The sequence below is a fragment of the Diadema setosum genome, chromosome 13 (genome assembly GCF_964275005.1).
Source record: "Diadema setosum chromosome 13, eeDiaSeto1, whole genome shotgun sequence".
NCBI classification, from domain to species: domain Eukaryota; kingdom Metazoa; phylum Echinodermata; class Echinoidea; order Diadematoida; family Diadematidae; genus Diadema; species Diadema setosum.
Window position 1 is genome coordinate 38264812 of NC_092697.1, and position 13991 is coordinate 38278802.

Genomic DNA, 13991 nt, shown 5'->3' on the forward strand with positions numbered 1-13991 from the left:
GGATATATCCACAATTTAAAAAAACAAATATCATTCATATACAGTTGCTACTGCTTAGTCAAGACAATTCAAGACCTTTGTTCCAATACTACCTTGGTATATTGCTATAAAATACAATTAGTCAAATCTGTCTGATAGTGCCACCCAAGGGAGACAAGGAAAGTGGCTGGCATAGATGGGTGGCCACTATAGACAGGGGCTTTAAAATGGCTTTTCTAACACATAATACTTTTACTGCATGATTAATGACTAGTGACAAAGCTTGAACAGCTTCACTAAAATATGTCATACAGCTGTAGATAGAAACACTGTTCCAACCACTTTGCACTAGACTATAAAAAAACAGTTTCATCACTGGTTTTCCTGATCTCATCCTAGCTTTTCACACTCAAATGGAAATGACTTTTGCCAAGCACTTCCCAGGGAACCCACCTGTGGTAGGCAGTTCAATATTGTGTCCTGAGCTGTTGGACTGTGTTTTCCCTCTTCCAGCACCCCTTGAGGTACCGCTACCTCCCCATCCTCCTCCCCATCCTCCTCCACTCCAACCACTGTATCCACGGTGCTCCTCCCCCCAAGACTGCTGCCTTCTATACTTGGCCCAGAGCACCTTGCCTTGCTGGTACAGAAATACACACAACCTCTTCAGTCTGCAAGAGAAAGACAAGGAAACCAGAATGTCTACTACGTGTTTGCATGACAGGCCACTTTTCAAAACTAAAAACACAACAGAATAGCCTATGCCATGCAATACAAAATGTAGTGTCAACGAAAAAAACTAATTCCAACAAAGACTTCAGTTATGATCTCTAGAAGTAGAACTTTTGGCCACAGGTAGAAGACTAGAGCAAACATTTTTGTGCTATGCATCATACCTACAATGGTTTGTTTCGATATCACACAGCACACAGTATCTCCTGGCAATTATAACTGACTTCCAACATTTTCTGCCCAGTTGTTCAGGTATTACATAGTAAACTACAAAGAACACACACATAAAAAGGTGATTTTTAATCAGCATCCCTTACAGATCGTGCTATGATAGACGAAAAACCAGACAGGTGACTAATCGGAATCTTTGAAAAATCTCTCAGCATGTGAATCAAAAACAAATACAGCTTTAAACTGACTACCTGTTTCTCTGAATATTCTAAATTTATTTCCATGTGGAAACTTACACAGAGAGACTGAAGGAGAGCAGGACGAGACACAACAAGGCTGCAAAGAGCACCATCCAGCACAAACCCTTTACCAGCTTGACTCCCAGTTGAAACCACCACTCTATATGAAAGAATTAAGGGGGAAAAACAACAAACAGTTTATAATCAAGACATCCACATAAAATTATGCAAAAAAGTAGACTTTTTGAGAAAGATTTGCTTCCTCACCGCAACACAATAAAAATCCTCATAAATACTCTAGAAGTGAATCTAACCTAACATTAATATTTTGTATACTCTTCAGTCACCTTCACGCTTTCTTCAAAACATACTGTAAAACAAGATGCTTTCGCAGATTGAAATTTTCATGAATGGGAGCCGACGGCCTTATCTGCAGCATGAAATTTTTGCGAGTTGTCAAACGCATATAGTGTACACAAGATCTTTAGCATGCATTTCGTTTTCGTGAAACTCGGCTCTCGCGAAATTTGCAAAATTAAAATGCTCATGAACATTACTGTTTTACAGCAAATCTTGGACATTTGTCTAGCATTCCTCAGCCACTGACAGGCCATGCCTTTTACCTCTTGTCTGTGTGGTTTTATCAGACAATGAATGCATGTTATCAAATTCACTTGAGCACTTAAACTATGAATGCATATGAATATCCCATCCTCAGCAGTCACATATTGAGCAGAATGACATTTAGGCTGTGATCCAGAAACCTGCATTGCCACATGACGAATAAAATAACTTTTTTTTTTTCCAAGAACTCCAGTGCTGACAATTTCCCACATATCATTGAACAAACAAGGCTCACTGTTCCTTGTTACAAAACATGAAATCTAGCATGTAACTCAGCCGCCCTTTTTGCCTTCATGACACTCCACCTGAAGACCTTGGGCTACACCCTCAAAATCTGGGTATTTGGGCACATCCTAGATGCCCCCAACGGGACACCAACTGGAGCAAATCCTGCTCAGAAGAGGGAAAAATAAAAATACTGATTGACACAACCTGTGAACACATGAACTCCTCTTAGAATGAATGAAAAAAAAAAATCATTACAGAATTTCATATTTGATTGTGATATGTTATATTGCCAATCTGTGTCAAAATTGGGTCAAAAACATTCAAGGGAATATTCTGATGGTAAGTATTATCCGCTGAAGAAATTTCATAGAAACTTTGTCACAGAGCACGTACCCCACAAGATGGGACATATGAATTGAGAAGGATAAAAGCTCACCATCACTGATCGGCCTGGCAAGATCCTCCTCAGCATCCTGTCTGTGGCCATTTTCTTGTGCTGGTTGGTGCCTCTCCCTCTCCTGTGCAGATGACTTTGGTCCTTCTGATCTCGTCTGGGAAGATTTCTGGGTCTTCTCCTCCTGCCGAGGGTGGTGCTCTGGGGTCCTTGAGTGCTGTCCATTTGGTTGGCCATAGGTGGCTCTCGTAGGCTTCTTTCTAGAGTGTGCCTCCTGCTGCTCCTTCTCTCTCTGCTTCTTCCTTTCCTTCTCTTTCTGCTGGGACATCCAGGAGGTCTTGAGTCCTTCCCGTAGCTCTTTGGCAGTAGATGGATCAAACTCATGGCACTTCTCATTTCTTGCCTGACGAAATGGACCTGCAGTGAAGGGTATGTTATCATTCTTTTCCGAAGGTTTCCGCGGAGTCTGTGAGCTTGCTTGATTGTCTTCTTCAGAAGAAGAATTAGTGCTGCTATCATCAAATGTTTGATGAAATGCACTACCGAGTGATGATTTCTCATCCTTCTGAGTGGTCTTCAATAAGACATGTCCATTTGGTGAACCTTTTGAGGAATGTGACTCGAATCCATGTGACATGGCTCCAGTTCTGGGCTGGTCACAGCAACCTGTTTGCACCTCATCCTGAACTTTTTCTGATGCCTGAGAGTGCCCTGCACATGTGGGATGAAGTCCATGTGGTTTGGTCTCATTAGTGGTATGGTGAAGGGCACCCTCTGCATGAGGCATACTGGAGAACTGTGGTAGGGTGAATCCCGAGGCATTTGTACTACCATCTGCGGCAGAATCCCAACTATAGCAATCTGCTGAGCAGCCAAAGGGATGGTGGAAGCCATCCATGTGGGACTCTCCGCTGCACCTTCTCTCCCCTCTAGCATCGGGACTTTTCCCTCTGCTTGTATCAGATCCATTCACTGCTCCTTTGGACGGCATGGATTTCCCTGGACCTTGGTCTGAAGACTTCCCAGAGATGGTGGTTTTCTCATGCTTTATGTCAGAGACCACAGTATCACTTTGCATGATGGATGATGTTTGGCCAAGTTGGTTCCCTTGCATGACAGGAGAACACTTTGATGCTGTTCCTGTGTCAGGGCTTGAGGATGTGAAGTCTGGAACCCTTGTGGAAGGCACATGTTGGCTTTGATGTGGAGGAAGGTCCTTGCTGCAAATGCTCCCATTCCCTACTTCTACATGCATGGCTGTTATATTAGCTCCAAGCGATCTTCTTCGGCTATCATTTGTATCACCAGATCTTTGTCCCATCTTGGATTCTAAATCTGCAGCTTGTGTCATTGCAGTGTTCTTCTCATGCTGTGTTTTCTCAGTCAAAACCTGCCTCTGACCTTTCTTGTCCATTTTTGCAGAAGGATCTCCAAATATCCGCTTTGGGTCAAAGAAAGGAGAACTGACTTTGGCATCTTCTGCCTCCTCATTTTTGGTACAAGACTCAAGCACCTGCTGTTTGTCATGGGCAGTGTCAGTTCTTGAACTTCCATGGTCCTTCATGTCACTTATAAGAACAGACTCTTGGATAGGCTCTGCCATGCCTGCACCAACAACTGATCCACTGTCCTGCTGTACAGATTGTTGACACTGATCACGACTTTCCTTTGGAGACCCTTCCTCAAGAGCATTCCCCTCTGACACACGCTGCATACATGAATCTCTCAGTTTACTCTGTTCTTCACTTTTTGCACTTAAACCAGAATCTGTACTGCATGACTTGATGTAATATGTAGCTTCAGAATTGGCACTTCTTTCAGTTTTTTCTACTTCACTTCCTGACCTCCTCTGTGTCGCTGCACCGTCCGTGTGTCCACATTGCACTGTGCTTGAAAGACTCTCTGATGCAAGACATTTATCCCTTTGAGAAGTGGGAGTTGACATTGATGACCTTTTGCCGGGGAGGTGAGGTGTTTCTTCAAAGGCCACTTCAGACCTTTCACGTGGACAACTTTCTACAAGTGGTTGTGACAAGATTGGGCTGGCAGATTCCTCTGCACTACTCTTTGGCAAGATTTGTTGTGATAAGTTAACTTTGGGTACTGGGGTCTCTTCTTGAACACTTGAAGACACTTGTCCACATGTGACCACTTCTGCAGTGCTTTCTGCAACTTCTCCTCCATTGTGAAGCATCATGACCTCTGCAGCACCATTCTGCATCCTGGAATTGTTCCCTTCAGAGTTGTGTTTCCGTTTGTCTTTCGGCCCTTTTGGCTTTCGCTTTGCTGGTCTCAGCTTTCCATTCTTGGATGCAACACCTCTTGCTGTTTTCTCCTTCAGCGTCTCTTGAGCAGTAACAGGATCTGAAAATGACCTGATCTCTCTGATTGCACTTCCAAGAGTCCGGCCTAAGTCATTTTGATTTGAGTATTCTCCCATGTCTGATGCCGTGTCCGGGTACTGCAGGTCATTCACTTCACCTGGAGTTGATGCAGGGTTTGTTGATTTATTGCTACAAGCACAGTCATCACTGGACTTTGCAGCAGCTAATGCACCATCCTTCTTTACTCCTTCACAGGCTGCATTTGGTACAGAATAAGTCTTTGAGTCAGCTCCTATTTCTCTGCACTTTGCAGCAACTGGAGTGGTATTCCCATCTGCAGACTCTGTGCTGGACTCTCGGCTGAATTGAGGAAGCTCCTTGTTCCGATATCTCTCCAGGAAAGATGCTACAATGTTACTTGCACTGTCTGGATGATGACCATGGTGGACAGTAGCCTTGCTCTTGTCATGAACACCGCACACAGGTGGAAATGCAATGCCTTGTTTTTTCCATTCATGTCTCTCTTGAATTCCTCTCATATCTGCATCCTGCATCTTCTTGATAAACTCATCTTTTGACAGTTCCCATTCATTGATTGGGTGGTGATTGGCTTGCTGGTGGTCTGCAGCCAGAGAACCTGAATACTGAGGTAAAGAGTAGTCCTGATTGGCCCAGTTCCATCCGGCATGAGAAGGCTGGGAATTCTGAAGAGAATTGTTTAGACTGTCATACGGAGACCATGGGTATGTCATAGACGGGGGTACATGAGCTTCTCCATTGAAAACCCCTGTACCAGCTCCCATGTCACCTTTAGTCCCACACTGTGGTGCCTGGTGCAGTGAAGAGCCAAATGTAGGTGTGGTGGAGTGAGCCCACTGCTGTGAATCCTGCTGGTGGTTCTGGTTGGCATCACCTGCCAGTCCAGCAGACCTGGCAGACCAGATGCTGTGGAATGGACCCAGGGAGAAGGATTCCTCCTGCTGCGCCGAGAAAGAAGAACCATTCCTGGAAGACTGCCAGTTGTGCTGGGAAGATGGTGGGAAAGGGGGTGTGTTCAACACCTGGCTGTGCCTTCCCTGGTACTGAGCCTGGTCTGACGTCTCTGGCCTACCTCGGTATGGTGATGAGGGGTACAGACACTCCTAGGACAAGACAGAAACAAACACACACAATAATTAGTTTTGCGCAAAAATGCAATGAACTTTGACCTTGACCTTTCACCACTTTCACTTTATGCAAATACTTGCATATAATTCATTTCTATTCGTACCGAAGCACATTATCTCAGATAATTTTCAACTGAAAGTGTCATTTTTAGTCAAAGTTCATACAACCTTTGATCCTGTGGTACTTTTTCCCTATCAGCACATTTACATCTCATTCAGCATGGGCTAGGAACCAAGAAAATCCACTGAATATTTAGAGTTTCTCTCCACCCCTCCCCCCCCCCCCAAAAAAAAAAAAACAAACAAACAAACAAACAAACATGATAACAAAATGTGTTAAAGCAGATGGACTGACAACCTCCAAAACATAGTGCTCCCAGGGAGAGTCCAGAGGTATTGTACACCAGAAGCTACAATTGCGTGTCCTATCACATCATACTACGGGTAGGGAATGACTTCACTTGGAATAACAAACCCTACAACAGAAATCATAATCTGGAAGTAATTGTTGCCGCTACACATTTCACAAAGCATACAATCGTGAATGTATCCCTAAATTAAGTAAATGAGGTAATGGCAATGAACCCAGAATATGGCATATCAACATTCTATTTGTCTAGTTCCATAATGACATACAATATAATCAATGTACAAGTTGGCATATAAATCAGGATTTAAAGGGGATGGCTAGTAACTGATCTGTGGGAATCAGTGGGAATGCTGAGGGATGATTGTTCCAATCCTTGTGGGATTCATTTAAGAGTATCTATTGTTGTGTGAAAATCATTTGCTTCAGAATGGTTTCCTGTTCAAGTAACGTGCAGTTTAATGTTTCCAGGTTAGCATGCCTGTACAGTGACGGGGCAATTAAACTGCACATCACTTGAATATGAAACCATTCTGAAGCAAAAAAAATTCACACAACAATAGATATATAGTGTACTCTTAAATGAATCCCACAAGGATTGGAACAATCATCCCTCAGCATTCCCACTGAATTCCCACTGATCAGGTACTAGCCATCCCTTTTAAAAATAATTCATATATAAATTTTATATATTTGCTTAACAATGGAATAACTGAGCACTCTATTAATACCACTGTAACTGTGCGATTGAAAATAAACTTTGCACAATATCGCTGGGCAGCCTTGCGATACTGTTTATGACTACAATATGAAATTTTAATGGCAAATGGTGCTGTCTACGTCATATTTCAACATGTTATCTGTCAATCACTGCTAAAGAATTAATATGACAAAAAGACGACGCATGGAAACATCCAAGTTATGCTAAGTCTATTAAAGAAGATCAAGTTATGCTCAGTCAATGTCTTTTGTCTATTACATACTTTCACAGACACAAAAGTATATGCTATCTCTTTCTGAAGCAATGCAATTTAACAGAACATGCATTTGCATTTCCCACATTTCTTAATACCATACTATACTCTTAACAACCACAACCTAAAAAATCCACAACAATTTTGACAGCTATGGACAAATGGCATTCTGGGATTTGCTGCAACAGGATTTTGGACAAATTTTTACCACGGGACAACACCACAAAGTGCAGGTCAAATGGTCAACATACAATAACAAGCCCAATCTTGGGCATGAGTCAAGAGGTCCATAGATTAATACTTACATCGGCAGAAGTAGATCTCTCAGAACCTTGAGGGAATTCCCCCTGGCCGCTGGATCCAAAGAAGGTGGCATACATGTCGCCGAAACTATATGACAAACAAATAAAGAAGGAAGAAACAATGATAATACACTCATATACAGATCTCCATCTACTCACTCATCAATGAGAACTATGCAAATGTTTTTCAGAACTTTCTACAACAAATATTGTCAAATATTTTATCATTTTTTTCAATATCTAAAATATAATTGTGCCATTCATTTTAAACCCATTACATTGTGGGAAATTTCGACTCAGAAATTATTATCTTGTATTCAAATTGGCTCCTCTGAAATTTCACTGCATATCTTGTATTGGGGAAAAGATTACACATGTAGATGGAACTACAGAGTAACTGAATTCATTACATGTGTACACAAAATTTGAAAGAAATTACAAAAGTTTGGCAATTTCAGAGAATAATAGGAATTTTAATCTTCTAAATTGTGATGCCAGTTTGAGAGTCAGTACACTGAATGTACATTATATATTTATATTGTTAGTGTAGCAGTCATGAGGCTTTTTAAAATTCTACAACTGAACAGTTAAAGGTCCTGTTTACCTTTGGGAGCAGTGATTTAAAAAATGTTCAAGATATCACATTTGATGCATAATTATGTGTATTGTAGATCTGTTCTATCACAAAACATCATACCATATAAAATTTTTGCAATAAAACCTTAAATATATTAGGAGATACATGTATCAGTATTTTTCTCATTAAAACGGTAACTGTAAACGGTTTAGTCTGGAAACAATTTTATTATAACTATTGTTCACATTTTGTGTATTTAACAAGTATTACTTAAAAATCTATTATACAGATTCAAATCTTTAGTGTGGTTGTTTCTATCCCTAACTCACATTTTTACAGCACTAATGCTGGGCTTCTGTTTCTTCTGCAAATGGTAAATTGTACCTTTAAAAAGTCAAACACCAGAGGGCTCTATACATGAAGGATGATACTATTCTACCATTTGAAATACTAACGGTGAATACTGATAATAACTAGGAAAGCACTCAATGATCGCAGACCTCTGCCAAGCAGATCACTGCCAGCGATACATACATGCTGAAAATCTCCCTTCAATATTTCCCAATGATAAAGATGCCTTTCTGTTTATGTTGTGTCTCGGAGTCCACCTCGTCAACATTTTACTGTGACATACTGTGCCTTGAGCACACCTCAAACACACGCAGCTTGATCTCCCTCGTTTGCTGGCCATATTTGTCAATAATAATTCTTTCAAAAAAAATTATGAGTATCCTGCATCCAGACGGTTATCCACATCACTACCAAATTTGATCATCTGTTCCTTGTGTCACTCTCAACTTTTTCTGCAAGTTTGATCCAAATTCGTCCTCGACTTTTTGAGCTATTTTGCAAACAGACAGACAGACAAACTTGAACAAACCAACAGCAACAAAAACGTAACCTCCTTGGCAGAGGTAATTATGATAAAGAACTATAGAAACAATTTTCTGGGAAATGATGGGTTAAAGATGAGACTGCAATTGCAAGTGACCTTAGAAAAACAGTGCCATGTTCAATATGGTGCGTATGAACTCTCCTGAATATACTGTACACTGCATGCAAACAACTGGACAGTTTTAGTTGCCGCATTGTGCATAATCAGCACTTCCTTTGTTAGTGCTTCTTCCTCAAATTTCACAAACAATGGATTCATTTCATGAATGCATTGTACATAGTAGACATGACGTGATGTGTTTTTTCATGTATTGAGGTGCATTCAAACCTGCCATAGTGCAGCCTCCGAAAGTTCCCCCCCCCCCCCCCCCCCCCCCCCCCCCCGGAAAAGGTGTTTTAAAAGACCCTGTGTATACATTGTAGTGGCCACCTGTTAAATGCGGCCAGCAGCCAACATGTCTCCGGCGGTTGATTTTTCCCTGTCTATAGTAGCCATAGAACCACACAGAGCTGAACCTGAGCTGATAATTCAGTGTGTTTGTCTGTTTTGTAGCTGTGCTGATCATCGGTGGCTAACATTCAGTGATCGCCAACACATACATTCATCCATCATTCAGTCATACTGTTGCACCAGTAAAAAGCTTGCTTGCTGCACGCCTGCTACTGTGCAACAACTTGATCAATACCAGCATTGTTTGATGCATGAAACACACATATTGTATGCGTACGTATGTAGGCCTACATGTAAGGTACTTTTACTGGTATTATACAATGATAATATATCTGTATACAAATGTAATTATGTAGGCAATACACACAAAATATTGGCTAACCTGTTTATAGCAGCCACCTGTCTATAATGGTCACTCTTTTCATCTCCCTTGGGCAGCCGCTATAAACAAGTTTGGCTGTACATTTGTACAACTGTATGTATAGCACACACAAGATGACTCATGAATGGGTGGGGTGGTAGGAGCACGGACAAGTACTAAATTCATGAGATTTCTTGATTGTACGTTTAACTCTTTGTGCACCAAATTATTCTGAGACCACAAGGCATGAGCACCTTGGAAAATGATGACATAAATGGTACCCCGGGGTACCAAATAAAAATCAGCCAATTTGTTGAATTATTTATTTTTTTAAAAAGGTTGTACCCTGGGTTGCCAAAAAGTGGGAATTATTTTGGTGCTGGAGCTAGCACGCACTAGTCACTGCACTGCACTGCACTGAAGCACACGCTATTGCTAGCACAGCTTGCCATGCATGCGCATGCATAGTATAACATGCAGTAGCATGGGAATGGCTATGTACATGCACACACAGTCCATGCATTTCTCTGCGGCTGTCCTCGAGTGGACGGGAGGTGGCGCTACACAACGTGGTACCCCGGGTAACACGTGACGCATCAAACACATTTGTATGCTGCTTTTCAAAACCATGTCATGCAGCTTTCTATAGAAGCATTCATGCCAAAAATGCACTGCAGTCACTGAAGTTATAGAGAAAATGGCAAACTTTGCTGTGATGTAAATTCTATGACAAAAACATGGCTTGCATTTGTACTGTGGCATATAAAAAAATTACAATTTATCAATTGGTTTTTGATGCAAAAATTTACAAAGTTGGCAATTCGTTGACCAAGTCAGCAACAGGAAAGAACTCTTTTAGAGAAGAGTAATAGCTCTGTCCACCTTCAATGTGAATGCAGATGTAAATGGAACGTTACTCATACGCTTCTGATAAGCTCTTGTTCAACTTTCTGCATGTTTCTTGTGTAATTAGTAATAATTCTGTACATACGTAGAATAATGATTATGACACACAGCATACTGAACTACACTGTAGGTTATTATACACAATTTGCTTGAATGCTGTGACCAAAGGTGTAGCTTACGTGTATATTAGGACTTACTGTAAATATATCAGGAGACAAGGTACAATTGTATTGACCAAAAATCATTGACTACATACTTATACTACTGTACCAGGATTATTTCATGAATACACTAGCTGGGAATATTTTGCAGACTCTTAAAGTACCATGACACCACAAGAGCTCACCCCTCGGACGGCCTTACAGAGGGCAATCGGTTGTGCGACGTACATGTAAACCACACATGCAACTCATATTTTCAGCCGAGGTTTATTTAGTATTTGCAAACTCATTTTCAGACAATTTTGTTGCATTTGGAAGGTACGGTAAGAAAATGATTTGATACTGATGCACTTTGTACGAGTATATTTTGATGAGCTCGAATGTGAGATTGATGAGAGTTTACACTGCATTCCGATTGTCAATGTGCTAGCGTACTAGAATTCTGTCCCATCATGCTGTGCGACGCAAGAACCGTAAATGCACACTTCACTTGAGAGTGCATGTATACATACTTTTGCTGTAGTCGACCATTTTGTGCTTCACAAGTGCCCGTCCCATTACAAATATGTCGTCTACCTGTCCTGCCTGTCATGTGACTTTCTATACCTAACTCCATGATGCGAGCATAAGTATCCGGGGGTAGATGGTGTGTCCCAAGGCTGTAACGAAGAGAGTACAAGGCTTGCCTTGTATAGCACACATTAGATCCATTGGTATGAGAGCCTGGCTTCACAGCACAAGGTATTGAAGAAGTACACTCATCCATTGTCACACTATTCATCCAAAGTCCAGAAAGAAATCCATCTATTGTAAGTGGTCTTGTCAATGGTGTGTAGCAAACAGCAACTGTCCCTACTTCATGCACTGTGCTAAGACAGTGTGTTAAAAGCAGTAGCAAAGCAGCCCAAACCTGTATGAAAATCATACCAACATTACTCCACAACCAAATGGCCAAATGATGTTCAAAGTGTCCAGCCAGTTGACAGTTCCATGTAAAACCATCTGACACAAGATTTGAGGAAGGAAACAGTCAATGTCAATGTCCCACAAAAAAAGTTCAAAAAATCACAGGAGGAAAGAAATGGCAGCAGCACAACAGCGCCACCTCAACAATGAGATCAACAATCATTTCATACTTTTTGATCTTAAAATACTCCAAAACAACCTATTATTTCTTGGTAGAGCATTTCAATATATTGCAAGCAAATTTTAACTGGTTCCACCAGGTGGAAGGTGAATGTTGAGCCTCTCCAATGATTACATTGTTGTATGTTAAGAGCTTCAAGTATTAAAATGAACATGGTAAAGGCACATTAACTATTACACCCATACACTTATAGCCATCATAGCCTAAAACAAGTCTGTGAGACATTTTTTCCTAGACTGGAGACAATAATCAATCCCCACTCATTATATGATACAAACTCAGAGCTCTTCACTTTGACAATTACAGTGTAATACTCACTCCAATGCATGTCGGCCATCTTTGTCCTTTACAGTCCAAATCGCACCCGAATATTTATCAGTCTCCTCCCCTCTCATACTAACTCTTGATGAGAATGTCACTGACTGTGTGAGAAACACCATACACCGAGATTAACACTGGTCAGAATGAGCTTCTGGGTTTCTACCAGTTTATAACAGCATGTGTCTGCAATCCTGTGATTGCCCATGGACCTATTGCTCAATAGCTCTGTTGCATCTTTGCAGCTTGCACTGTGAGCAAACATCTTTGTACCAATACAGTACTTGTAATAAAAGCACACAGCAGTCAGCTGACCATTCACTGGGTATTCCCCAGTGGTGGTGATTTCATTGCTTTGTGGGCTGTCTCAATTCTGAATGTAAATACATACATTTGTACATGTACAGTAGTAGCAGGGAGGTGGTTCCACCTCCCTGGTAGTAGTGCCTTTACACACCACTGTCCTTAGTGGCCACTTGTCTGTAGAGGCCACTCAGTCTCTTTCTTTCTAGTGGTTTAACACACAGGGTTAAATACTTCCATACACTTGTAACTTGATAAAAACAATGGTGAAAGTAACACACACATGGGAATTGCAGTAAAGTGTAACTAACTTCTATAAAATATCATGTAACTAGGGTGTTTGGGCTGGTCCTGTTTGTACTGTGCATGGGCAATATGAGAACAATGTGTTCACAACTGAACCTACAATGAACAATGAAAGCAGAATTCACTGCAAGGACCATTTTCTGACAAAGAACTCTATATACCATGGGTAATAATAAAGAATACATCATTCATTGCCATTTTAAAATGAATGCTAGCCTAAAGTTCTGTTGATGTTCTGCACCTGCAGCTTGCTGTATTTGATAATGCTGCAAAAAGAAGTTACTTAAATGATAAATCCTGCACACTGACATCTTTAGTGCGTCATAATAGTTAGGCTCACACAGAGCTGCATGTGTACTCCGCAACATAACATGCTGATGAAAAATGTTTGGCAAGTATAACAGGCTTTTAAATGCCTATAAAGTGTGAAAATTTTCTATACACTGCATACAATATCAAGAATGGTAATTCTGAGGTAATAAATCAGGATAAGTGTGAAGAATGCTTTGGTATCAGGTCCTTTTCTATGGAACCCCTTGATACCCACATATTTTAATTCCTTATTGAGCACAAGGCAAATCTAGTTCCATGAGTGATGGATTTTACAAATGAGCCAATGTCTACAAAGTGTGTCCCCAATGTACTGGCACAAAGTTGAACAACTGTTTGAGTTTACAAATTTTCCCAACATAACAGACACATTATGTGAGATTAATGGCAAAGTGTGTGCAAGCTACATGTACATGTACAACATACCTTACACGACATACATGTACTTCACAAGTATACATGTACCAATGCTGCACACTGGCACTGGTCCGATAGTCCAGGACCAGCAAAAATCACTGTCGAGTAACTTCTTCAGGAATGGACAAGTATATGCAATATCATTGAAGAACTAGGTACCTACTGGTCTGACAGACAATTGGAGCAGTAGAAAAAATGGATTAGTGTGCAGCCCTGCATGTGTATACACACACACACACACACACACACCCAAATAATATTCAATTCCGGGTACCTGGTACAGTTACAAATTTCTCAGTACACACTAAAAGTTGTAATGT

At 41.0% G+C, this 13991-nt stretch overlaps 1 protein-coding gene across 1 annotated transcript in view; it reads right to left on the minus strand.

The window, feature by feature from the left end:
* LOC140236644 (uncharacterized) overlaps positions 1–13991 on the minus strand; it is a 29757-nt gene that overhangs the window by 8786 nt on the left and 6980 nt on the right. Inside the window, exons 2-5 of the mRNA XM_072316563.1 lie at positions 7504–7588; positions 2410–5833; positions 1179–1281; positions 433–650 (exon numbers count right to left, since the gene is read on the minus strand). Of these exons, the coding sequence (XP_072172664.1) occupies positions 433–650; positions 1179–1281; positions 2410–5833; positions 7504–7588 (3830 nt within the window). The remainder of the gene's footprint in view (positions 1–432; positions 651–1178; positions 1282–2409; positions 5834–7503; positions 7589–13991) is intronic.